General features: G+C 39.3%; 1 protein-coding gene across 5 annotated transcripts in view; it reads right to left on the bottom strand.

Annotated features, from left to right (window-relative positions):
• Positions 1-15,108: 15,108 nt before the first annotated feature.
• The window catches only part of MAPKAPK3 (MAPK activated protein kinase 3), a 76,573-nt gene continuing 63,793 nt past the window's right edge, over positions 15,109-27,888 (bottom strand). For all 5 annotated transcript variants that reach the window (XM_039319631.1, XM_039319660.1, XM_039319642.1 and 2 more), the window contains 8 exons: positions 25,189-25,253; positions 24,521-24,600; positions 24,059-24,185; positions 22,524-22,599; positions 22,175-22,299; positions 20,369-20,454; positions 18,535-18,615; positions 15,109-17,626 (listed from right to left, as the gene is read on the bottom strand). In XM_039319631.1, the coding sequence (XP_039175565.1) occupies positions 17,468-17,626; positions 18,535-18,615; positions 20,369-20,454; positions 22,175-22,299; positions 22,524-22,599; positions 24,059-24,185; positions 24,521-24,600; positions 25,189-25,253 (799 nt within the window). In that variant the 3' untranslated portion in view covers positions 15,109-17,467. The remainder of the gene's footprint in view (positions 17,627-18,534; positions 18,616-20,368; positions 20,455-22,174; positions 22,300-22,523; positions 22,600-24,058; positions 24,186-24,520; positions 24,601-25,188; positions 25,254-27,888) is intronic.

Consider the following 27,888-nt stretch of genomic DNA (forward strand, 5'->3'; position numbering starts at 1 on the left):
CTCCTTTAGCATGCTTCCAAGGGTTGATGGGGATTGGAATGGAGCAACCTGTAAGGCCATATATTGCCCATCCCTAGCTAATGATATGTCTGCTGTCCAAAGTCAATTGTCTTACTTTCTCAATTAATAACATTCAGATTGTCTTGCTATTATCAATTGATCACATTCTTTTGCTTTTTATGCAGGAGTTGATATGCCTTTTATTTCTTTTAACCCCAAAGCATTTGTGTAAAAGTAGGTTGAGCTATGAGATGGCAGCATCACTCATCGAGCGTTGCAGTGATTTCAAACTATGCCTCATTGATTAACTTGCCAGCTGTCTAGCCAGCTTTTTTCCTCTGACCTTGTGCCTCCATCATGAGTTAACAATACTTCTGATAAGCTTTTAATCCAAATATAGTTTGTTTCTCTTCCCCCTAACAGTTCCAGTTTAGAGAAGAGAGTAAATGACGCTTAAAAAAAACAAAAAACAAGGATACTGCTGTGACCAGTGTTTCCAACCCAGAGGCCCATCGTTTTGCTACCCGTATCTCCTGCTGCTCTTGGGATAACTTTCTTCCTACAATCCAAGCTGCACCACGATTTGCAGGGTAGCTGGGTGCTAGCAAAAGAGAGCTGCATTATTCAGCCTGTCATGAAAGCACAGAATAAAGGTAGAACTCTTACAAGGATAGGGGAATTTTTGACCTTTCTCTCGTCATATTGGAATGTTTTTGTTTTCTCAAAATTCTGGTGATGAATTTCTCCTAAGGAAATTTAGTCAAGATGATATGGGAGCCATGAGTTATCTCTTTCAATAACCACAATAGTCAATAAAAGGTTTACTTTGAAATTGTCATTTCATATGTCAGGTCAGTTACTAAAACAAAGAATGACACTACTAGGGATGAACTATATGGTCGGGTTAAGGACTTAAGGACTAGGGTGGGCCTTAAATGTCTCCCCCCTCCAAAAAAAACCCAAAAAGCAAATCCCTGTACTAACTGAAGCTTGCAGTTAGCTGAAAGCTGTACATTTAGGACAGTATGCAACCAGTTGGCTGGTGCAGCATTTCTTAATCACCGGTGGATGAATAGAGAAAGCAAAGTAGGTGGCAGTAGCCTGGGGGGGGGGGGAAAGGGTGTTGAATGGATGCTTATAGAGAGGAAACACAGCAGTAATAGGGGAAAGAAGGATGACAAATTGGAGGGAGTGAGCAAAAGCTGCAAGGGGAACACAAAGGAGGCAGACTGATTCCTGGAAGCCCTTCAAAGTATGCTGTCCAGAGATTCCTCAAACATGGCACTACTTCTATGAAGAAGTAGAAGATAAAGGATTATCCTACCAGATAAATCTATTCTTTAAGATCACTAATTAGGCAATTCACTTACTGGAGATCTGTATTATGACTGAAAGATCAAAGGCGATGAGTTAGTTCACCCTCAGTGTTTCCTAGAAGGCAACTTTACCACCTGCTCGCATGGAAATGTCAGGTCTTATTTTTAATTTATAGAGACCTAAGTCTCAAAGGTAGAGTGGGGGTGTGTGTGCAGGGATTTCTGTCACAGCACGTTGAAGGTTTTTGTTCTGCAGAAGCAATTTAAAAATTTCAGGTTACAGTGGACACATTTTTTCCAGATGTGCAAAAGGCATCTTAAAAACCTAACTCAATGGTAAATAGGAAGTAGACAGTATCTGAAAACCAGCATATTCCGAAAATCTTTCTATCAAACCTGAAGATAACAAGCCATATTGTGTTTATGCATCCAATCAAAGTTCTGTTGTAATACTGGATTAAAAGAGGAAAAAATAATTTGTTCTGAAATGGGGACAGGATTTTAAACTAACAGAGAACAAGCAGTGTAATCATCTTGTTATTTCAGTTTCTGGACATGTTAGGAGCTGCTTTTTAATTAGACAGCCAACCCTAGGGCAATAGGGAATTAAGAGAAATCCAATCCCAGGATTGCCTGCTGGGTTTCCTCAATTAAGAGATGAAGAAGCTAGACAATGGTTTATAATTAATATTAGACATTAGTAATAGCATGTCAAGAAAAAGTGTGTACTGTACTGAATGTAAGTTTTATATATAATGAACTTTTTGGTGCCTTGGTAAGGCCACACTTGGAATACTGCATCCAGTTTTGGTCACCATGATGTAAAAAAGATGTTGAGACTCTAGAAAGAGAAGAGCAACAAAGATGATTAGGGGACTGGAGGCTAAAACATATAAGGAACGGTTGCTGGAATTGGGTATGTCTAGTTTAATGAAGAGAAGAACGAGGGGGGACATGATAGCAGTGTTCCAATATCTCAGGGACTGCCACAAAGAAGAAGGAATCAAGCTATTTTCCAAAGTGCCTGAAGGCAGGACAAGAAGCAATGGATGGAAACTAACCAAAGAGAGAAGCAACCTAGAACTAAGGAGAAACTTCCTGACAGTTAGAACAATTAACCAGTGGAACAACCTGCCTCCAGATGCTCCAACACTGGAAGTTTTTAAGAAGAAACTGGACAGCCATTTGTCCAAAATGTTATAGGGTTACCTGCCTGAGCAGGGGGTTGAACTTGATGACCTCCAAGCTTCCTTCCAACTACTACTACTACTACTACTACTACTACTACTACTACTACTACTACTATTATTATTATTATTATTATTATTATTATTATTGATCATCGCACAGTCAGCCAGATGCTCAGACTGGATTTGGCATTTTGTCTACCTATCGAGTCCTTACCCAGGACCTGGGATAGGCAGATGTGGATGTTTGATGGTATTACAGATATCGTCGCAGGATGGAAGCAGTTCCTAGTAAGGCCGCCTTTTGCAATTGACTAATAGTGAATTTGTCAATGCCAATGGTGTTCAAGTGGTGCTCCAGTTGTTTTGGGATTGCACCCAAGGCGCCTATGAGGTGGCGCAGCAGTTATAGTGCAGTACTGCAGGCCACTTTAGCTGACTGTGTTCAGCAGGTCAGCGGTTCAAATCTCACCAGCTCAAGGTTCACTCAGCCTTCCATCCTTCCGAGGTAGGTAAAATGAGGACCCAGATTGTTGGGGGCAATGTATATATATATATATATATATATATATATATATATATATACATTGCTTACTGGTGTACACCGCTTAGAGAGTGCTTGCACTTAAAGCAGTATATAAGTCTCATAAATAAATAATAAATAAATATTGGCACTACCCTTGCTTGCTTTTGCCACAGTCTATTTCTATTTGTAGGTCTTTGTATTTTGTTATCTTCTCCAGTTCTTTCTCTTCTATTCTGCTGCCTCCAGGCACTGCCACATCCACTATCCAGACTTTTTGGTCTTTCTTATCGACAATTGTTAAGTCTGGGGTGTTATGTTGCAGGTGCTTGTCTGTTTGAATTCTGAAGTCCCAGAGCAGTTTAATTTTATCATTTTCTATGACTTTCTCTATTTTATGATCCCACCAGTTTTTGCTTACAGGCAAATGATATTTTTTGCAGATCTTCCAATGCACCATTGTTGCTACTTTGTCATGCCGCTGCTTGTAGTCAGTCTGTGCAATCTTCTTGCAACAGCTTACCAGGTGGTCCACTGTTTCTTCAGCTTCTTTGCATAGGCGGCACTTACTGTCTGTTGCTGTCTTCTCAATTTTGACTTTGTATGCATTTGTCCTTAAGGCTTGGTCTTGTGCAGCCAGAATTAGTCCCTCGGTCTCTTTCTTCAATTTTCCTGCTCTTAGCCATTGCCAGGTTTTATTATTATCTGCTTTCCCAGCTATTTTTTTCATGTATTGGCCATGTAGTGCTTTGTCTTCCCATGCCTCTATTCTGTTCTTCATTTGGTCTTTCTTGTAGGTCAGTTTGGTCTCTCCAGTAGTTAGTAAGCCTTCCTGATATACTAATTTCAGTGCATCTTCATCATTGTTCTTCAGATATTCTTCCAAAGCCATTTTTTCTTCTTCAACCATCTGATGTACTTGTAGCATTCCACGCCCACCTATTTGCCTTGGTAGTTAAAGTCTGTCAATGTCACTGCGTGGATGAAGGGCATGATTCATTGTCATTATTTTTCTGGTCTTCCAATCCATTGCTTTTAGTCTTCCTATATTTATTATTATTATTATTATTATTATTATTATTATTATTATTATTATTATTATTATGTGAGCTGCAAAAGAAAATGGGGGAAATTGTGACTTTGCAAATAGGTCAATATGAAAGAAATAAGACAAAGAAGTACAGGAAACATAAACTCCCTTTAAGATAAGCGTCCAATGTGGGACCTTCCAGATGTTTTCGACGTGTTAAGTTGGGAAATTCAGTAATTATAACAGAATAGCAAGAGAAGACTATAAAGTCATTCTAACCTCTCCCAAACTCCTTTCCTCCCACACTCTGTTCTTACCCACTAATTGCAAGGGCAGATGTGCCTGTTTATAAAAGTGTCAAGAATTTAGCTGTAAGGTAAGATTAAGGGTATTTGATAATTTCATGATATAAAAACTGTAATATTCTACATTAAGGGCATTTGGAAAGTGTACTATAATAGGATAAATCTATGACACTTCAATAAGTACATTAGTTATTTTGGCTCCTGGACTAGAGTATAAAACATGTCCTAGGGAAATGAAAGGTCATACAATCCTATATTGCCCTCCCCAATCACCATCTCACTTGTTTTGGACCCATATAGTTGGATTGGACACAGTGATGAAAAGCCCCATCATTATTGGTGAAGGATCCTCACATGAATTCCACCCTTACCAACAAAAGAGGGAAAGAATTACACTATTCCATTGCAAAGCTAAGTTATTGAAAACCAAATAACTTATGATATAAAATATGGTAATATTCCATATACTATCATGCAACATCCCACGTGCTCTAGAGATTACCACTTTAGCAAATGGGAGAGCTCAGTAGTTTCAATAACCCTAATTGATGCAGTGGGAACACGAGCTCCTTGCTGGTCACATCAAAAGGAGAAGTAAAGCTAAAAGTAATCCACATTAATGGGAGGTGGAGCTCTGTGGAAATGAAGTAAGCCAACCTTCCTAGAGAAAGAATTCCAAACTTAAACTCAGGAGGAGGTAATAACAAATCAGTTCTGTGTTGTTGCCAGGAAAATTACAAGGGTGCAGCTCTAAACATCTCACTGACTCTGTGACTAATCATAATAATAATTGTATGGAAGTGACATTGTACTCAACTGCTAAGAAGTGGTGGCGCTAGTATTGAAAGATCATTGTACAACTTACAAGAGCACATGCAATTGAGACATTGTATACTGCTCAAAAAAATAAAGGGAACACATCCTATAAGAAATCCTATAGGATGTGTTCCCTTTATTTTTTTGAGCAGTATATATATTAAGAAAAACTTGAAATTGAATACTAATTTAATACTACCTTAGAAATAATGTGCTGGTTTGGAATGGTTTATTTTAACTTAGAGATACTGCATCTAGTAAAGATGCAGTGGAAGAAGATAGAGTTTCTAATTAGCAAATGGAAAGAGCTGGTATTATGCAATGAAACTAAGATAACCAATTGTAATCCAAAATTGGGAGAATTGGAAGAACTTCACGTTGCCAGAAGATTTGGACTGAATAGACACAGGTTTTCAGGACATAAGTTAATAATACTTTGCTAAGAGAATGATTTATTTATTACAACATTTGCTTTAAGCAACATAAACACAGACTCCTCCTGGATAACACATGGATAATATTAGAATCAAAAAGATTGCAGAACAGGAAAAGAGAAGATGGAGAAGAGCAATCCAGTTGGACAGACTACTTCCAAATTCAGGTCTAGATTGTGGAACACTCCATGAATTATTAATATCAGAAACTAATTAGAAAATTTAATTTAAAAAATACAGAGTGGGTATAGTTGAGCTGGAAAAAGTATAGTCAGACTATAGATAGTCCTCGAATTATGATAATTATTTAATGACTATTTAAAGCTACAGATGCACTGAAAAAGTGATTTACAGCCAGTCCTCGCATTTATCATTGCAGCATCCCTACATGCTGAAAATTCAGGTGCTCGGCAACCAGGATTTATTTACAAAAATTGCAGTTCTGGGGTCATTGATCATCACTTGCAACCTTCCTAGCTGACTTCTGATAAGCAAAGTCACTTGGGGATGCTGAAGTCACTTAAAAACTGTGTGATGCAAAAAAAAAAAAAAGGTCATAAAATTGTGTGCAACTCATTTAACAACCGTCTTGTTAGCAGTGGAAATTCTGGTTCCATTTGTGGTTGTAAGTCAAAGATTACCCGTGTAGGACCGAGGAAGAAATACATTTAGTACACTCAGAAGAACAAAAAACTGATAATCTGTGGGAAATGATAAGGAATGGGATAAGAAAATCCAAATGGAGAGAAGCCCCAACATTTCAAAGAAAATGGCAATCTGGATTGAAAATTTAGTTTAAAAAAAAAAGGAAAATGGATAAAGACATTTTAAGACAGGTAAATGCTAGTAGAAGGCAATGGGTAGAATGTGATTTATTGCAAGGGATGAATATTTGGCAAAAGAGTGGGCTGCAAACAAAAGGGCTGCTTCACTACCCCAGTTTCACATGGGCAAATACGAAATATATAGAGCAGGCCATGCATAGCGGACCACACTGAAGAAGTCACCCATAATTGCAAGAGAAATTTCAAAAATCTGCTGTCTGGGACCAAGTTCACTAAACCCTAAAGCTGAAACTCCCCAACAAATATCAGCTATGAAAGCCTACATACTTGATCTTGAGGCCTGCTAACCTGGGGACATGACAGTCAGAGCTGTTCACTGGTATGATCATAGAATTAATAAACAAACAGGGCAGGGGCTAGAATATACCTCTGCCATATCCCTCTCCATAGGGATATCAAATCAAAAAGTACCAATCAAGGGGCAAGTAGAGTACAGATTGGAGAACAAATAAAGATGATGTACTCTACAGTGCTTTTTATGATGTTATCTCACAGAATATTTCCATCTATAAAATAAAAGCAAATTTGAAGTACAAGAATGCCACATATAAAGGGGATTGTAAATTGTGCACATTCTTCTAAATCTTGTGCAGTAACAAAATAGTTGACCTTTTCTAAAGCTGGCTTGTTTATCTCCTAAAATTTCTTTTCATTCCAGTCAGGCCTGAAATGTTATTTAGATGTTTTGCATATTGTTTACTTGTAACTCTTAACAGACTAATAAGTCTGTACTTAACTGAATCTTCCTTGTTGTTTTTCTTGTAAAAAGGAGCTATTGCTAAAACCTCATTCTTAGTTATTTGCCTTTTTCATCAATAAATGTAAATAGATGCCAGCAAGGGGATCTGCCAGTTGTAATTCAATTTGATTACTTCAGAAAATATAAGATCATTACACAAGGCTGTTCCAGACTTAAAATACTCTTACCAATTTGTTCACATCTGCTAAAGTAACTGGAGACCACTTATCTAGAATGCTGAAATCAAAGTACACATTATCACAACTATAATTGAGGTCAATATACAAAGCTTTGTTTCTTTTCCTGAGAATTGATTTACATTGTGATTTAGGGCCAAATAGGATTTGATAATAGGCTTTAGATGAGTGAAATGTATAAACAACATAAGCTGCCCTAAATTTACGGCTTAAGCTGCTGGCATTAATAGTAATATCACTGCTAATCTTTACTATAATGGACAAAGGGGATACTTCCTCTTCAGTGTGGGAAAAATTGACTTGAATTTTCTTATAAGCTGATTGTATGGTTTTATACGGTTTTATCTGGCATTTCTGTAGTTTGTTTGCAGTTCGTCCTGAGCAAATTTCTGAAAGATCTTGAGACTTCCATCATTCATTTAGAACATTAAGCTTTGATTTCATCCAGATTGCAGCACATTGTTAATAACCTCCAAATTCTGGGTATACTTTGCCTCTGTTTTCACTAACTCATTTTGCAATAGTGTGTTTAATATCAGGGGATGATAGTGATTCTCTAGATATGGTTCAAAATCAGGGAGCAGCACTGCCAAAGAACCAGCTTTAGCAGTGAAATCAGCAGATCGAATGTCTCTCTCTTCCTCTCTTCCTCCCTCCCTCCCTCCCTCCCTTCCTCTCTCTGCTTTTTATTCTAAAAACTTCTACTTTATTGTGATAATTTTGCAAATTTCTGTTGCCAAAACTTCAGACTGAATCTGGGTTCTGACTGACACATTTACTGGGAAAGACATAGTCAAATCTCTGCCAATGGATGCATCATTAAAGCTCTGAATTCTCTGATTCTTCAAGATCTCAATATGGGAGTTGGTGATATTGATAATACTGGTAAGATCTTCTCTTATAGAAGATTCATTGTTGAGCGGATGAGCGTTTTTTGTTTTTTTCTTGCTCAGGATTTTTAATCAAAGGTATTCTTCTCAAGTCAAGTTCCTATTCAAACTGTTGTATATTAAAAACTGACTAGCTTGACTGCTGGTTCTGCTGTGGCACAAAGCGCTAGTAATGCCTGCCTAGCCTCATCTACACTTTTAATTGCGTCCACCTGCTCATATCTTGGCAAGATTCCAAATGTCTCAATTAAACTTGCTTCTTATTCTTCTAAAGGCCTCTTATATGTCTTTATGCTCCAGTGTTTATTTAACCCAGGGGTAGTCAACCTTGGCTCTTTTATGACTCGTGGACCAACTCCCAGAATTCCTGAGCCAGCTAAGCTGGCTCAGGAATTCTGGGAATTGAAGTCCACGAGTCATAAAAGAGCCAAGGTTGACTACCCCTGATTTAAGCAGTTTTCTCTCAAGACCTTTGGAAGCTCAAGCCCCTGATGGGGGATTGTCACTGGCATATCTCTGGTGAAAGCAAGACGGATCTAAAGGGCAGAATGGTCTGGAGAGGTATAGTAAATGATCTGATATAAACTAGGCTTGGTTAGAGTTCCTTTTGTTTTATCTCCTTTTCTTTATTTTGTTTAACACTTTTTGCTGTTCCTGTATTTTTTATAATGCATTTTTATAATACAAAGGAATATTGGGATGCGTTTATATGTGATGAAATATTGTGATGGGCTTATATGTATATAAGTAGCTTTCAGAATAAGCTATCATAATCAGGAAAGGATGAAAGGCTTGGACAGCAGGGACATAAAGCAACCTCAAGCAAAAAAAAAAAACCCAGAAAGATATATAATCAAGAAATATAACAATAATAAAAAGAAAAATAGATGTTTTCAAGAAATCACAGAAAATGTACAGGTAAAGTAAGAATATTAGTAGCCACAGAATGAATCTGATAGAGGCAAATAAGATTAATAGAAGATAGATTATTGAAACCCTTTACAAACTGGATTATAGAATGGAAAATATTTGTAGAAAAATTACATACTTAAAGAGTGATTACAGTAGAAAATAAAGAACAAACAATATATCATCTATCAAATAGAAAGGGACCAGGAACAAATAAATTGTCCACTGAACTCTTGATCAGCCACTCAGTCATGGTCCAAATAAAAACTGACTGTTCCACTGGAAAATAACATGAAGAAGCATATACTTTTGGCATCTGGTGTGAATGTGTAGTGGACTAGAAAGAAATTATTACACTAGAAGGCTAAAAAAGAGAAAGACAATGGAGAAGATGGAGGGCTGGGACTAAAACTCGGGAGAGTTTTGCCATTGCCGGCAATGGGGTGGGCACGGCTTCCACATGACGTGTCCTGCCCACAGGCCGGCAATTTGACACCCGTGAACTAGAATGTTCTTGGGAAGCTATAATTTTATAGTAAAAATGGCAAGCATTTGTTCATCCAGTTGCCAGGACTTAAATGCAACTCAGTGCTATCTTGCTTCATAGTCTAATCACAGAGGTACTCAACATATATCCAGAACATAGAAGAGAGTTTGTATACAGTAAAAGAAAATGTGTTTCAGAGGAATTGTTACTAATCAATAGTAAAAGCATCATGTACACTTGAAGAAAAGCAGAAGAGATGTGGCACCTTTTAGAGAAGCGTAAAGTCAGATAACAATTCCATGGCCATGTATCTTTCCAGAAACAAAATGAAAGAAAACCTGGCCCATTTCATAAGCATGTGTGCTGCTTGGAGACTTTAATTTCCTCTGAGGTTATATCCTTTCTCAGAAAACAACAGTTGCATGATGAGTTGCTTGTATATTTCTAAGAAATCTTTCAATTTTACAGATAATTCTGTTTTGTGCCTTCACCACTTGGTAGTGGGAATACCTATTAGGTTACCACATTTTTTGCCATTCTTGACCAATGCAATATTTACTGATAGTTGTAAGATTTAGAATTGAAGAGCAGTAACACCTGGTTTTCCTATACTTATAATATTTATTGTGTTCACAGGCAATTTCCCCCATATTCACAGAATCATACAATCCTAGGACCGGAAGGGATTTTGGAAATCTTTTAGTCCATGGGTTGGCAACCTGCTACTCCAGAGCCGCATGTGGCTCTTTGAGCCATCCCCTGTGGCTCCGGAGCCTCCTCCGCCATTTACAAAGAGAGGCACTTGCACTTCCTCCCTCCCTCCCCCCCCTCTCATGTGGACTTGTCCCCTCGCAGGGCTCCTGATTGGCCCTGCGCCCAGGTGCCACACCCCCTGGGAGAAGGGCAGCCAGGAAGTCCCTTTCCCAGGCTGGCACCATCTGAGGCCCATGTGGCTGAGAAGCCGTGCGGGGAAGCCCCAAGATCCCCGCTGGGACCGGCCCGCCCGAGCCTCCACTGAGCGGGCCAGCCCTCCCGCAAACCAGGGCCCCAAGGGAGAGCAGCCCCTCCAATGCCTAGCTGGCGCGATCATTGGCCAAGCAGCAGCAGAGCCGGAGGCAGAGGGTCAGTAGCAGGGGAGGGAGGGGGCTCTGAGTCCATGGAGCACTGCCGCAAAGTGGCTGCAGGGCAGGTGGCACGCCCCCCAGCTTACTTGTTCCAGGGGGCAGTCTCGGCTGGGGCATCGCTTCCTGGGCCATCCTCGGGCTGCTCCCTAGGCAGCCGAGCCAGCCACATATCCCCTGGCCGGGTGGCAGTCATGGCTGGAGCGGTGGCTGGCGGGGACATCGCTCCCTGGGAAGCCAAGTTGGCCACATGTCTCCCCAGGTCGGGCTGGGTGGCAGTCCCGGCGGGAGTGGGGGGCGGTGGGGGCATCACTTCCCAGAAAGCCGAGCCGGCCCTTGGTACTGCAGGAGGCGGCCTTGGGCTGCAAGGGCGGCAGGGCCGGCGGCAGTCGGGACCCCCCCTCGTCCCTGCAGTGGCACTCCTTGTTGCCGGCACAGCCGCCCATGGTGCACCCGGCCTTGGTGCTCTCTTGCGACGGCGAAGTGGCTGAGGATGCAGCAGGGCAGCGGCCAGGGCGGTGGCGGGGACCCAGACGATGCTGTAGTGGCTGCCGACGGAGCCACTGCTTCCTGTCCTGCTCCCCCTCCCCACCTGTTTGGCTGAGGATGCAGCAGCCGGGCCAGGGGAGGCAGCCCGGCCAGCAGGGACCCCTGAAAATGCTGCAGTCGCCGCTGCCAGAGCCACTGCCTCCTGTCCTGCTCCCCCTCCCCGCCCATTCGGCTGAGAACGCAGCGGCCGGGCCTGTCGTGATTCTGTGCCAGCCTGTGTTCCCAACAGCTGAGTCCGGGGAATCTGAGGAGGAGGTGGAGGAGACATTTGGAGGGCCATCAGGGTCAGAGGGAGGCTCTGATGAATTACAAAACTCACGGTCTGATGAAGAGCCTGGCCCCTTCAGTCATGTTACGGATGAAGCTCAGCTGTGTGGGAAGAATGAGTCAGACTTGGAGGATTCACACCTGATCGACATTATTGATGCTCGTAGAGTAGATGCAGGCAATTAGTGAGAGCAGATCAGCAGCAGTCAATACAACAGCTCCAGGGGAGGAGGAGAAGGCACTGGGACTGCTTTATAAAAGGTAAGGTATGGGCGGTGCTGATTGCTGAAGGCAACCATTGCAAAGTACTTCATGGGATCATGTTCTGTTAGTATTGCCGGTGACTACTTTTCTGTTTTGCATTGTGTTTCGTATGGACAATTTCCTCCATTTGGATTGTGTTTTGCTGCTTTTGTTTCTGGACTATTTGGCAGGTTTGTTACCCATATTAAAAGGGGTTTGTTTTCTTTTGAGTCTCTAGCCTATTTTCTCAACAGGGGTTTTGTCCTTGTGCCTTTAACAAGGATGGCCATAGGTTGGGATAGAACAGGGCCGGGGCAGCAGGGAACCCTGACGATGCTGCAGTCGCTGCCGCCGGAGCCACTGCCTCCCATCCTGCTCCCCCTTCCTACCTGTTCAGCCGCTGCCTCCCATCCTGCTCCCCCTCCCCGCCTGTTTGGCTGAGGATGCAACAGCTGCGCCGGGGACGGTGGGGACCCCCGATGATGCTGTCACTGCCTCCGGAGCCACTGCCTCCTGTCCTTCCCCTCCCTGCCCATTTGGCTGAGGATGCGGGGCCGGGCCAGGGGCAGCGGGGACCTCTAACGATTCTGCAGTGGCCGCCACCACCGGAGCTGCTGTCTCCTGTCCTGCTCCCCCTCCCCACCCGTTCGGCACCATCTGCCTTTCGTTCTTTCTCTCTCTCTCCTCACCTGGAGAGAGAGAGGAAAAGAGAGAAAGAGAGAGGAAAGAGAGAAAGAGGAAAGAGAAGAGAAAGGAAAGAGAGGAAAGAAAAAGAAAAGAGAAAAAGAGGAAAGAGAAAGAAAGGAGAAAGAGAGGAAAGAGAGAAAGAGGAAAGAGAAAGAAACAGAAAGTTGGAGGAAAGAGAAAGTTAGAGGAAAGAGAAGAGAAAGAAAGGGAAGAGAAAGAGATAAGAGAAAGAGGAAAGAAAGAGGAAAGAGAAAGTTAGAGGAAAGAGACAAACAGGAGAGGAAAGAAGAGATAGAGACAGAGGAAAGAGAAAGTTAGAGGAAAGAGAAAGAAAGAGTTAAGAGAGAAAGAAGAAAGAGAGAGAGGAAAGAGAGACCCTTTTGACATCTAAAATGAAGATAACACTGCATATATCCTTTTTTACCTTTATTTTATATATACACAAACACATATACATACATACATGCATATATACATACATATTAAAGGTAAAAAAGGATATATGCAGTGTTATCTTCATTTTAGATATCAAAAGGGTTTTGCGGCTCCCAGTATTTTGTTTTCGATGGGAAACGTGTCCAAGTGGCTCTTTGAGTGTTTTGGGTTGCCTATCCGTTTTAGTCCAATCTCTGGCCAAGACAGGAGTCTTTACTCCATCCCAGATAAATGGTTGCCCTATCTTTTCTTGAAAACCTGTAATGGGCACCCACCACTCCTGGAAGACAAGCTGTTCTATGAGTTAATTGTTCTGTGTGGAAATGCTTCCTTAGTTCCATGCTGGATCTTTCTTTTTTGAGCTTCCATGTCCTTTAGATGCTTTGGAGAATATGTCAACCTCCTCATCTCTGTGACTGGCCGTCAGGTATTGGAAGACAACTATCATGTCGCCCCCAATTTGTAAGGTAGACATACATAGTTCCTTTAACCATTCATCGTATGGTTTAGTTCCAGAGCTCTAATCATCTTTGTTGTTCTTCTCTGCATTCTTTCTAGGGCCATAGCATCATTTTTTGTATCATACATTATACCCCATAAGGCAGTGATGGCGAACCTTTTAGAGACTGAGTGCCCAAAAACCAGCGCACCCCCTAGCCCACCCGCCTGCTCCACCTGCCCCTGCTCCACCCTGCCCACTTGCCACCCACCGCCTCCATGGCCAGCTGCAGATCGCCATGGCAGCCCTGCAGCGCCATGGCAGCCACGCCCTCCACCCATACCCAGTAGCATCGTCTGTGCACATTGGGGCACGAAGGCAGAGTCTTATCCCTGCTGCCTGGCTGCGTTCTTAGCTGCGCCGCTCAGGGGCGACTCTACAGGGGGGCTGCTGGTAATGAGGGGGCCGCAGTGGAGGAGGGGCTGGGGCAACGGCGCGTGCCCACAGAGAGGGCTCTGAGTGCCGCCTCTGGCACGTGTGCCATAGGTTCGCCACCACTGCCATAAGGAATTGGAGAAAGCCTCTTCCTTGAGGTCTTGCAGTGGTATGGTTTATAATTGTGTGATTGTGAGATTTATAAAACCTTCCTCTTCATCAATTCCTCGTGCTCCTGTTATTCAAAATGTCAGATTATAACATGAAATGTAATTGATGCACATCAAGGTTCAATCTAACTCAAATCAAAGAAAAAGGGGGGATTGTCTAAAATTATATAATCATCTTTAATTGGCCAAAACCAGCACTAAGGTTAGCCAGAAATCCAAAAAGGATCAATAATTCCATTTGGAAGCAAGACTGATTCAGCAAATAAATCTATGGGCAACAGCTTTGCAAAGCCATCTAATATAACTAAGTTGCCTGTTTGCAATTTCTTAAAACTGAATATTTTCCTAGGCTCCTGCATCTGCCCTCCAATTTCAAGAAAAGCCGTTGCTGTTTTAAGGTGCTGTGCACAGCGCAGTCTGCATGCTCCATACTTTTTTGGAGATTGAATCCAAAGCACTGCACAGAAATCAGATCTTATGCCTATCTAGTTCAGCAGTGATGAAAGAGTAACAGCTGTTCTCAAAGTTATCTGGCACTAGTCATCTTAGTAATACAGGAAATGTGAAACATGTCATCTGACAATCAATCGTGGCACTTTCGTAAATATTGGGTAATTGTGGAGTCTGAATAACCTTAAGAGTAGGTAAGGATTTTTTGTTTCTGCTTTTTTTAAAAAAGCCTTTTGCTTTTTTAAAGTTATTCTCAAGTAAAGTATTTTCAAGTCATGCTTGACTTCTGGTGGCTACAGAGAGACGTCCATGATGTTTTTTGCCATCATTTCCAAAATGTTTGTCACTGCTTTCTTCTGATAGGCTTTTTTTTTTCAATTTTCAAACCTACCCTCTAGCCCTGGTGATTCAAGTACTAACCAGATCCAACCATGTTTATTTTTTAAGAGCAGCCAAGGTTGGGCTAAGTGCTGCCACCTAGTGACTACTGCTAACTTATAGTTGCTCTAAATTTAGTTAAATTGAATATTAAAACAAGTAACACATGGACAAAAATGATGCCTTCAGATTAAGTTTGCTTCACATTCTTTGAAGGAGAAAAAAGAGAAGAAATCTGTCATCCTAGAACTGAAAGTAAAATATCACAAAGGAAGATTTATTAAAAGAGCGAGGTCCATTTAAGAAAAAAAATGGGTAAAGCACCATTTTATTAATATCTGCAAAATGTTAGCATTTCACAAACAGTCTGAAGTGCTTTCAACATCAATTTAATATGCTTGCAAATCAAAGAGAGGTACCTATGTAATTAATAGAAATTTACTTCATTGCAGATTAATCCTTATAATTCTAGAATAAGGATATAACACAAAGTCACCCATGTTTTTTGGTTTAACAGCCACAGATTTTCTTCTTCCATCTCTGGTTTCCTGGCTTGTGCAGTAGACTTAGTTTGGAGAATGTAAGGAACAAAACAATTCATCTGCAATTATTTATCATCTTACAAGTACAATTAGGAGAAGACTTCATCTCCCCCTTGTGCCCTCTGACAAACATGGAGGCCATCAAAGGACTTCTCTTTGCTGCAGTGAGTGTTAGAAATGAGAAGTAACAGAAACAAGCGCCTGCCGTTTGTTAGCATCTTAAAAACAGTCGCACAAATGAAAGCTCAAAGAGAGGGGTGGCTCTGTTCTCACCTCCTTCCTAGAGGGCCAGGGACATTTGCATGTGTGGAAAATTGTCAGGAGTATCCCTTTTCAAAGAAAATGTTTGGACAATGAAATGATTTGAATAAAGATAATTGGTATGTAAGGCAGGTTTCACAGGACAAGGTTATTATGAGATATTATGTGACAATCCACCCGTTTGAGACCTTCTCTTCTTGGTGCATATATCGCCGTACTGAAATATCTAAACTCTCAAAAAAAAAAAAAAATACCCAGAAAAATTGTTTGAGTGACTTCATTTTTTGTTATCCCATCTACCCTAATCTACAGGGTATTAAGAAATAATATACATGATATGTAAAAACAACTGTGGTAACATACATATTCATACGTGTCGAGTTTGCAAATTTTCTCTTTGAATTTAGAAGCGCTCGGGGCATGTGCCTATGTTTTAAACTTTTCACATGTGGACAGTACATGAAAAATGCTATATCACCCAGTTCGCAGAATAGGCAAACTAATACCCTATCTCAAGGAAGCTGCAGTTGTAACCATTTATTTTCTGGTAGTTTCCTAAGATTTCTCATGGAAATTCATCAATAGCTAAATAAAAGGAATATAAATCAAATAGGTGAAGTAGGCCTAATTGGTTTAATATGCCTTTAAAAACAACATCACAAGAAGGGGAGGGAGGGCAATAATTCTGCCTCTGTCCTCTCTGAAGATGCCACCATGTCAACCCCAGACCACTTGAAGCTTTCTACCACTGGAAAAGAATGTAAAAAGGGTGCCCTTTACCTGTTCTGCCTGCCTATCATGGTTCTTTTAGTAAAAAAATCATAATGCACTTGGAAATCATTTCCTTCTGAAATCTCAACTAAAATCTTTGTGCAAAGTTGTGGATGCTGACATAATGATATTTTGGTTTATTAATCTTTGATACTTAATTTAAAACGTAAACAGTTGAAAAAAATCTGTGATAATAAATTATGGCCTATATATAAACAAGAAAATGGAACATCTAAATCGTAAAATGTAGCAACTGCATTCTTGTCTGTTTTGCTACAAGGATCCTACAAGGCAGCCAGTAAAAGTTTCCTGCATTTAAAAAAAAAATGTGTGCCCACACCCTGTATGACTAATTTACACTGTTCTTACCTACATTGATCTGAATGTAAGAAATGTGTGCATGGAAACAAGCTTGTAATAATCCCTTAAGCCTGACATTGTAAATATTTCCCAAAGACTAAAAAGCAATGCTTCCTTATACGGATGGACAGTGTATAAAATAAGAGCATTAACTCGATAAGAACATTAAATACAATTGAAATGAACAATGAAAAATCAAACAAATATATGAAAAACTTACTTTTTCATAACTTTCTGATTGCTTCTTGTAATAACCTGATCTTTTTACTTCTTTGCTTTATGCATGGTTTAATCTACTTCTTCAATGGATTCAGCATAATCCAGTCTAAATTAAGCACGTTTATGTCCTTATGAATTCATCTGAGAGTTAAGCAGATGGATGCTCTAATTGCTTTATATGAAAAAAGGGATTTAGAATTTCTTGTTGTGACTTGTGCTTTTGTAAGCACTAAACCCGCATTACCACAAGAAATATTTATTTATCCAAACTTCACTGATAGAAGGTTTGTTGCAGCTCCTTAGGTAAAGTATACTAAAATGTAATAGAATGATTAAAAAAAATTCGTAGAAAAAAAACCCCAGTGCGTTGAAATAAAAAGTTCTTATCACACACTTTTGTGTTTCGGTTATGTGTGAGATTATTTCAGTTCAATTCAGAATTTCATTTTATTTCTCTCATCTTTATTGGTTGTTGCAACCAGCTGATGCAGTTGAGGTGCCTCCTTGTTTTTGTTTCTTACGCCGTTTGTTGAGGAGTCGATTGTTGGATATTTTCAAATCTTTAATTTTTATCTGATCATAGTCTACTCTCATGGTTGCCAAAGCGCTAGTCATTTCCTCCTAAAATACACAAGAAGTAATAGTGAAATTTAAAGGAAAAAAAGTCCATCTTCTGTTGTATCTACAGAAGGAAGGATCTCAGCCAAGGGTAACAATTGTAGAGTTCCCCCACAAGAGCGATATACCAAATGTAGTAAATTGTAATGAATAAAAAATTTATACGTAGGATTAAATATCACATATTAGTGACCAAAAACCCAAGAACCAAATTAATCCTATAAGGAATATTCAACGAAGTAATATATTTTTAATGCTGTCCATGTGTATCTAGAATTTAATGTTTTCCTATGTCAAAGGCAACCTGGCATTGGAAAACTTCTAGACAGAGTGAAGTGGGTATTGAAAGTCCAAAACATCTGAAAGACCAAGCTGCCTATTCTTGTTGGATCTGAGTGAATTACGGTGGATACCTCACACGTGATGTACATGCTTTTGTTGTAGCCCCCCAGAACTTTTGGACAAACATCAATGGTACAATTTTCCCATTATTTTCCAAAGAACAGAAGATTTTTTTTAAAGAGTATAAGTATTTGGACAGAACTAGCACATTTATTTTTTTAAAAAAACCCTCCAAACTTCCTACTTGAAAAAGCATACTAAAGAAAAATTAAAGTAAAAATCCTGGCTTTTAGCCATTGCGGGCCTTTTTTTTTTTTTTTTTTTGCTAAAGTTTATATGAAAAATAAACACCCACCCTGCCACTAAACCCCGCATGTCCTTCTGTGCCTAACTAGTAATTCTCTCAATCAATTATCTGCATATGTTTTAGCAACCATTGTGCAAAAAATAATGAACTGAAGGTAGGTTCACGCTACTTGGGGTTATAAACAATTGGAGAGAACATCATTTTTTCAACTATCCATAAAAAGGAGCATCTCCACCCAACTCTACACATACACAAACGTTACCTTCACTTCATCCCAGTGGTCTTTGTCTTCTTGCAGGACTCGGGTAGTGTGAAGAGGGGTTGGTGGCACCACCATGGATTGCTAAGAGAAGCAATCAACAGAGATGATTTCTTGTGACAGACTGTTGACACACTAACCATTAACTGTTCTTAAAAAAAGAAGTCGTGTTTAAAATGTAGAAACTTGTCTCCTAAGCTAAGTGAGAAAGAGTGTAGGCGGCTGCATTTTGGGAGACAGTCGTATTTTTCATAATCGCAAAATTGCATAACTTCCAAAAGAATATGGCAATTAACTTCCTAAAAACTGGAGGAGAAAATCACATTTGAGCTCCTCCTGCTTCCCCCAGCAAACAGGAGGATAGGCTTGCAGCAGCAGGGAAAAGTACAAGTATCCCCTTCTGCTTCTCAGCTTCCAGATAGACCTTTTCCCCAAAGTAAATCTCACATCTCATAATAAGGCTCAAAACTATATTGTTCATAATATAATTTAGTTTTGCCTCCTATCTCGGTATGAAATTCTGCAGCTCTTAACATCAAGGTCCCATTCTCCTTTTTTAAATGTTTTTTATTTATAGGCCACATAACTGAATGAGAACTGGAACTGTCAGGAAGATAAGTTTTAAAAACAAAGCTCTTATCATAGCTACACTTACATTTTAGTTTGTAAATTCTGCTTACAATGAGGTTGACCCAACACTTGAATCAAAGGCTAAGCCTACACTTTTTCTTGATCAACTGACATCTCTATGTCCAAATTAACCAGTTCTGCAGTATGACCTATGTCAGTGTTTCCACATGTGGTTCAATCTAGGTTTCTGGCTCAGAGGAATGGTAGATGCTAGAACAGTTTCTTGACATAGAAACATAGACATAAAAATTCTAAGACTCTCCAGAACTGTTTATATTAGAAATTTAAAATTTAAAACTTGATATTTCACTTTCAACTTTGGTGACTGGAAGGAAAGCAGGACTTTCTCCTCTTAGACAGGCTCAACTCCTTTGCTTAACTTTGAGGCCTTGTTGAGACAGAGATTCCTTTTCAGCCTACATTCCCTTTGGGCTGAGAGAAATGACAGCTCTCTACTTAACCATTTGCTCTAAGTAGCACTCAGATTGCTCCCCTGGACTTTGTCTCTTTTAAGAGAAAGAGTACATAAGGCATTTAATCTCTTTAGACTGATTTTCCTTAGCAAGGATATATGTAGATACATTTTTATAGCAGCTATCTGAAGTTCATTGATAGATATGAGAATCCAATACAGAAAATATTGGTGTCTTTTGCCTGGCAGAATGCAGATGGAAAACTCACAGCTTCACCAGCAGCTTGCTCTCTTCCACTCCCAGAGCCTTTTAGTTAGCTGGCATCTCCATCAGAAACAAGTCTGGTGTGATTTTCTAAGAGAGCTGTGCTCAAGCCTCCCCCTTCCCTATCTTGAGTTTTCCCAGTCCTCTGCCAAAAACTGAGAACGCCCTCGACGCAGGAGGTCTCTATTCATATCAACACTGTATAGCACGATGGTGCCTTGGAGGTCTAATAATAAGTCCTACGTTGATGAGGTAATGTAACTTTTTATAAATGAGAGAAAGAGAATGTGTGCACTGCAATGAAAGCTAAATCTAGCTGAGAACAGTTGGATTGGGGGTGTAATGTCCTTGATTGCCACTCACAGAGAGGTTTTTTCCCTCTATCCTCCAAGAGTTCCCTCATAGTGATGGAGAAATTATATTCTTTTTTACAGGTAGAGCCTTAGTTCAATTAGTAATATGCTAAATCTTCTCAGCAGGCTGCCTAGAACCCACATCAAGACACAGGCAGACCATAGTGCAGGACTCACATTAATCCAGGGATGATTCATAAATTGAGAAATGGTCATTCTCTCTGTTGGGTCAGTTTTCAGCAATAAACGAATGAGCTGCTTGGCTAGAAAAAAAAAATACAAACGGAAACATAACTTAGGCAATAAGAATTATACAAGAAAAAGATTGTAGAATATTCATGCACTCTAGTCACTTTTCCTCTTCTGTCAAATTAGAAAAAAATGGCACCTATAACTATCTGTAGAATGAATATGTCATATTCATATTCTTATATTTAAGAACTGCTTATCCTTTCCCATTTATATCCTGCCTTTCACCCAGAAGCGCAAGACCATGCATAGCAATTTCCTCTCTAAAGTTAGCAGCCACGATAAGATATATTACTGGTACCAAATGAATCTTTATAGCTTATTATAGTTTCTAAATGTTTTTAATAATGATATTGTTTTATTAATTATTAATTTAACTGTTTTTAGCCTTGTGATACATCTCCTTGAGCTATTTGTTTGTGAGAAGGCCATATACATTTGACAAATAAATCCAGTTCTCAGTTTTAGATCAATATCCTAACTGCTGCAATATTTTAATTCTTCAGGGAGGAGAGAAATGTGAAAGGGGGGGGGAACATGATGTGGAATTAGAGAGCTCTATAAACTGAAATCATCGGATCACCCTCCTCCAATCTGGTACTCTAAATCACTTCTCTGATTTCTTTAAGCTGTGATAGGATATCTATGACTCTCCAAGTGTTGTGGGACTTCAGTTTTAGACAGCATAACCAATATCCGAAAGGCCAAAGATTCCTTGCTCCTGAATGAACCATTTTCCATTGGTTGAGGAGACATGTCATCCACTGCTGCCAAGCCTGGAACAGTTCAGAAATTTGGCACTCAAAAGATGACTAGATTTGCTAGCCCAGATGAGTCAAACTTGGCTCCAAGCAGGAAAAATCATTTCAGGATGATGCATTTTTGAGCAATTTACAAATTTTGAACATGTCTGTATAATATTATTTGTTATATGGAATCTCACATCTGGAAGCAGCAACTTTAGTCAATAGTCTAGTATTAAGCTAGAGGTAAGCAGGCTGTGGTATCCCAGATATTACTGAGCTCTTAATTCTTAGCATCCTAAAAAGCTTGGGAAATAGTGATGGTTGCTGGTAGCTGATAGTGGTCAGACAGCAATTTCTGAAATGTCATATATTGCCCATTCCTGCTCTAGACAAACATACTAATTACAAAGAAAATCAGACATTAAGAGGCATACTGGTGGAGCAATAGAATATTTGTTACCCGGAATACATTTTTGCTTATATTCTACTGGCCCAGTACATCTATATTTCTCTCTAATATTAAAATAAGATTGGAAGAAATGGCATTTAATTCAATTTGTCTATTTTTTTTTTGTTTCAGACCATTATTTTTACAACATTTATGAGTTAGGTATGTGCATTCATGAAATTTGCCAAATTTTATTTGTTTGTTTGCATCTCTCCTTTATTATTTGTACAAATAACTCTAAGGGGAAAACATATTCAACCCACATTTGTTTCCTATTTTGTCCACAATAACAACCCTGAGAGGTGAGTTGGGCTGAGAGAGAGTTGGGCTGAGAGAGAGTGACTGGCCCACGGTCACACAGCTGGATTTCATGGCTAAGGCAGGATTGGAACTCACATTCTCCGGCTTTCTAAGTCTGATGCTTTAACCACCAGACAGTCTTGTATCTCTGTGAGCACATATGTTACCCAACTAAAAGTTGGAATTTTTTAAAAATCAGTGATGCAGTTTTAATTGGAGACATACACAACACTCATTTACCTTCATCAGATACCTCTGCCCATTCAGGATTTGGAAATCCATACTGCCCCATCCGAATTCTTCTTTTCATTCCTGGGGAAATGGCTTGGCCAGTATTGGAATAGAATGGAGGGAACCCACACAAACTGCAAAAGAAGGACAAATACAGATGAGCTTCTGGTAACTAGAAAATTACTATATATTCCCTCCCTGGTCCCATGTAGAGTCACAGATGGGCTGCTGAGTCTTCTGACAGAATGAGTAATGATCCAGTGACTAATTTTTCTGATTTACTAGTGGCATTAGGATATCGAGGAGCTAGTGTGTGACATACCAGAATTCTGACTTGTTATCTTAATTTTACACTTACAGAATATACATGATGACACCAAGAGACCACATATCACAGGATTTGTCATATTTCTCTGGACCAAGTACTTCTGGGGCTGAAGAAGAGAACAAAAGAATTGTGAATGTTAGTTTTTCAGATGTTGGTTATGCACTAACTTATATTTATTCTTTCCTTTATTATTAAATAAGCAGTTGGTATATAATTGAATGTAGGTACTTTAATCTAATCAGCAGTAACAAATACTTTATATAATTTACTTATATAAACTAGTGTACATGAGCATATATGGGGAGTGTCAGAAACAGACATCCCAAATTTTATTTTGAGTGCCAACAGCAATGTGAAACCAATTATCCATAGTAAATCTAGAACAGTGAGCTGTTTTGTTTTGCTTGCATGATCTCAGCTTGTACCATCCTTCCAGTTCATAACATACATAACGAAAGGAGGAAACTTTAGAGTTCACAAGGTTAATACTGTATGGAACAAAGCTGTGATGGAACCTGGATGTTCTGCTTCAGATACCACAGAGTCTCCTCCCTTGTTACCTTCTGGGAGGAGGTTTCGTGATATCGGAAGCAGAACATCCATATTCAGTCACAGTTTTGTTCCATACAGTATTAACCTTGTGAACTCTAAAACTTCCTCCTCACGTTATGTACTCAAGATGGACAGTGATTAACATATATATGTTACTCATATGTAAGGGTGTAGGTCTATACATGTTGTATATAGTATGTTTTAAACATGTGTTATGTATGTGTATACTTGAGAGCAAGCAACTAAATTTCATTTTTAATGTGTGCCGTTGTGCCCACAGGAAAAAACGACAATAAAGGTTATCTAAATCAGTATAATTTGTCAGTTGTTACAGGGACCTTTTTTTTGCGTACAAATCCCACAAAACACCAATTTGCACACTACATTGCTTGCTGAGGTCCAATACTGACAATGGAAATTAACTAAGCCTGTTGTGACTATGCACAGGGGCCTTTTTCCTCTAATCCTGGATTGGTGTCTTTGGATTTGATCTTTGACTGTTTTGGTATACTATATATACTATAGTACAGGGATCTCTGGCACCGGTCAGCAGCATGCCAGAAACTGCTCCGTGCAAACAAGCAAAACTCCATTTGCTGGATGCAGGCAGCACACAAAACCACGACCCCTCTGGTCCATGGAAAAATCTTTTCATGGAACCTGCTGCCCAAAAGGTTGGGACCTCTGCTATAGTATACTCTAATATAATTGCACGCAGTGCTTTTTTTTGTAAAAAAAAAAAAAAAAAGGTGCCAGAACTCACACACGTCATAAAACCCGCCTTGCCTACCCTACAAGGTTCCATCCAAAAAAGGTGCCGGAACTCCGTTCTGGGCGTTCTATGACCAAAAAAACCCCTGATTGCATGTGTCCATAGGTTAGAACTCAACTGTCTAGTAATTGACCTTTTACTTCTAACAGCAAGAGTTGAGTGCATTTATGAAATAAATGTGTAATAATTTCTTGATTTCCAGAAGGAATAAATCAGAAGATAGGAAAAAAGCCAAACTTACCTACATAGTAAGGAGTGTAACAAGGAGTCTGCAGTGCGTTCTGTATGGTTGTCTCTTTAGCAAACCCAAAATCTGTGAGCTTAAGCACTGATTCTTTCTCTTTGGATGTATAAAGAAGGTTTTCTGGCTGGAATTGTATATATAAAAAGGAATACAAATAAAGATTAACAGGATATTTTGTTGGTACTAATCTCTTCTGAATTTTTAATTCTGTTTGGTTTGTAGCTAGAACCAAGTTTACTTTTAAATATCAGTACATTTTAATATTGCAGCCAGTTTTAAACTGATTAGACCTTTTTTACCCCTCATTTAAATGGACTAACTTTTAAAAGATACTTGGATTCCTGCACCAGAGTGTGACTTAAATATTTGATTTAAACTGCTCCTCTCAGTGTCAAAACAGGCCTATGCAATCAACTGTTTACATGTGTAACTACATGTGTAAACACGTTCAGTTCTCACCTTGACATCTCTATGAGCTATGTTCATTCCATGAAGATGTTGGATAGCTGTTCCAATGTCTCTCATTATTTCAGAGGCTTCTAGAAATGTTATTTTATAGAAAGGTCACATTAGCATTCTTGTAGTATCTTAGAGCTATACAGTGTTTCTAACTACAACAGCAACCAGCTTGCTTATGTCAGGGAAAAATAATAAAATTAGCCCCAAGACTTGTGTTTTACTTTGAGAATGACTATCATTAATTAATTTATTTCTGTTTCTCAGTCCTTTGGTTAAAAGGCAACAATACCATTGACATGAAATTTTGTACATTACATACCTGCAATACACTGAACAATTTTTTAAATGACTAAACAAACACCTTTTGTGTATGTTTATTTTGAAATAAACAGCAGTATTTGGCGAAGCTTCAATCTATAATGTGAAAGCCTCATTATTTAAATTTGGATGGTTTTTCATTAAAAGCAATGCACATGTCCCCAATGAAATTTATATTTCTGTGAGTTTTCAGGCATTTAGAAATAAAAATAATCAGAAGTTCCACAGAAGTTTTGAAAAAGTTAACCAATTTTAATTCGATTAGAATTTCTTTAAAATAGTAAGAATGAAGAGTTTATCTAAATTCTAACTTCCAAAAATGTGTTCATAAACGCTCCTTGATGTTCTACCTTTTTCTGTGAAAGCTTGGTCTCCACGCTCCTGGATTCGAGTGAAGAGTTCCCCTCCCTCCATGCTGTGAACAAGACACAGATGATTCAAAATGCAAGCACAGAAGGGCGCTTAATTTCAGTTTTTACGGGTAATACTATTTCTCCATTTCATATCTGCTATGCGTTTCTCAAACCAATCAGACATATCAGCCCAAAGCTGTTGCTCCAGCCTTATAGCACTCATCAACTCGATCATGTTGTGACCTGTTTAAACATTGCTTAAATGTTTCTTAAATGACTTGCTGTGCTTGTGTGCTTTTGCAGCCTCTGGATCACCTGCTTCTGATTGATCCAGTTTTCCTGCTTACAAAGAAGGTCCCTGGCTATCTGGAAAGTATGCCTTCCACTCTAGCCTTTTACAGGCATGTCAAATTACTAAGAATATTCTCATGATATCATCCAGGAACTACGTTTAGATGCCAAAGCATTGGGAAAGTTGCAGAGCAGTTGGGGCCGCTCTACAACTTTCTTCCCTTGAAGCATAAAACAAAGGTGATCTTTTCAAACTCTGTACACCAAACTACACCTTGTCTGTACCTGCCCATTCTTTGAAAAATACTGCAGAAGAGGGTGGTACTGCCAATCCCTGGCCTACTGCCATGTCCTTTATATATAATTTCCTATCCAATGTACAACAATGCACAAAGGAAGTCTCTTTGCAGTGGGAGGAGATGGAAGAGTATGGCCAAGAAGGTGGGCAGAAAAAAAATAGTTTTCATGGCTTTTCAGAAATGGCTGGAAGATCTTAATTTGGACTACTGTAATACTATGTTTATTTATCCACTAGTTACATTCTACAAGTAACAACTTATGCTCTCCAGTAATGGCTAACCATAATTCCTAGAATGTATCTTCATGGGCTATGATTCACTGAAGTTCTAGGAAATAAAGTTCAGTATCTGGAGTCACACAGCTGTCTGCCCTGTATCTCATAAATATTTTTAAATATGTTATTTGTCGGTGCATGCAGATTACTTAAATCCTGCTGTCTTTAATGGGATTTTAAATGTTTAGCAGCAAGACCATTGCTGCAATAAATTACCTACTTGTGACTGGATGACTGTAAATTGCTGCTCATCCCTGTGCCTCCCTGATATATTTGATAACAAAGAAAACAAATGCTCACACAATGAGTTTCAAAGCTTGATGTTTAATATACATGCGGGCTTTTCAGAGAAAGCTGAATCACCAGCATTATTACTTGACCATACTGGAAATGAGCACAATAGACAGTACTGCAGGATGGCTAAAATTAATTTCTCTAGTTTTGATGCTATCAGAATTCTGGAAAAAATAAAACAGCAACAGCAAATGGGAGGTTGGAGAGTATTTGAAGAGAAATATAAAATTGGCCCAGTATAGATTCTACAAAGAAAACTCTTAGGGAGGAAAAGCATAATCTGAGTAGATGCATAGAAAGTTCAGAAAAAGATACAAAAGTCTTAGAACTGGGATGAAAGAAATTTGATTTGCCTCTGTCTCTCACTAATTCTGACTTGACCCTGATCTTTCTCTCTAGTTCTTTTCATAGTTAGGATGAATGACAATAGCTACAAATTCCTTTGAATATACTCCAGTCTTCTGCAACTTTTCCAACTTCTGGACAGTTTGCCAGGACAGCCAGCCAATAGTATCAACTATATTAATTTGTTCACCATCTCTCATCGTATCTGTACAAGACTTTTCAGAAAATATATAGATTTCTCTCTATAGCAGGGTGTCAAACTGCCGGCCTGTGGGCCAGTTGCATCGTATGGAGGCCGCGGCCACCCCAGTTCCGGCAATGCAAAAAAAAAGTTGCAATATGTCACGATGCGTTATGTGACGTGACGAGTTTGACACCCATGCTCTATAGCAGTGTTTCCCAAGCTTGACAATTTTAAGGCATGTGGTCTTCAACTCCCAGAATTCTGGAAGTTGAAGTCCACATGCCTTAAAATTGTCAAGTTTGGGAAACACTGCTCTATAGCATGCAAGAATTATCAACTGCAGTATATTTTACATTTAAGTCAACATCATATATGTTCAAATAGATGAATGTTAGTTTAAGAGAAAATCCCAACAGAAACATACAGTGGTACCTCCATATTTGTCTGCTTTGAAACTCATAGTATTTGTTACTCAACCCATTTTGACAAAAAAAGGTCTTGTTTCGGTACTCATTGTCTGTTTGGTACTTGACACGCAAGCTAAAACTTCTTGGTGTGGGCTGTCTTGTGACTCATTACCCTTTCCAGATGAAACAAAGGGTCCCATATTAGTCACATGGTTTGTTTGGTACTTGTTTTTAGAACTTGTCATGTCTCCCAGAACCAATTAACGATGAGTACTGAAGTACCACTGTACTATATTCATATTCATGATGTAAGAATAAAAATACAGAATCTGTTCCTAAGAGCATCTGTTCTAATGTATACAGTATTATCGTGAATAAAAAATGTATAATGCTTGTGGCTTTTACAGTTTTGGACAGAAATTTCAAACACCTTTTCTTGTGTCTTCACCCAAGCTAAGGAAAATAACCCCTTTCTCAAAAGGCCATACAGCAATCTGCATTATTCCTTTGAGCAACATAGTATTAGGTGCTTCAATAAATCCCATTTTCTCTAGCCATGAAGGCAACCCTAATTAACTAGAAACATATTAGTTAAGGATAAT

Source organism: Crotalus tigris, unplaced genomic scaffold (assembly GCF_016545835.1).
Source record: "Crotalus tigris isolate CLP2741 ecotype Arizona unplaced genomic scaffold, ASM1654583v1 scf7180000017601.7605149639:7615979, whole genome shotgun sequence".
NCBI classification, from domain to species: Eukaryota; Metazoa; Chordata; class Lepidosauria; order Squamata; family Viperidae; genus Crotalus; species Crotalus tigris.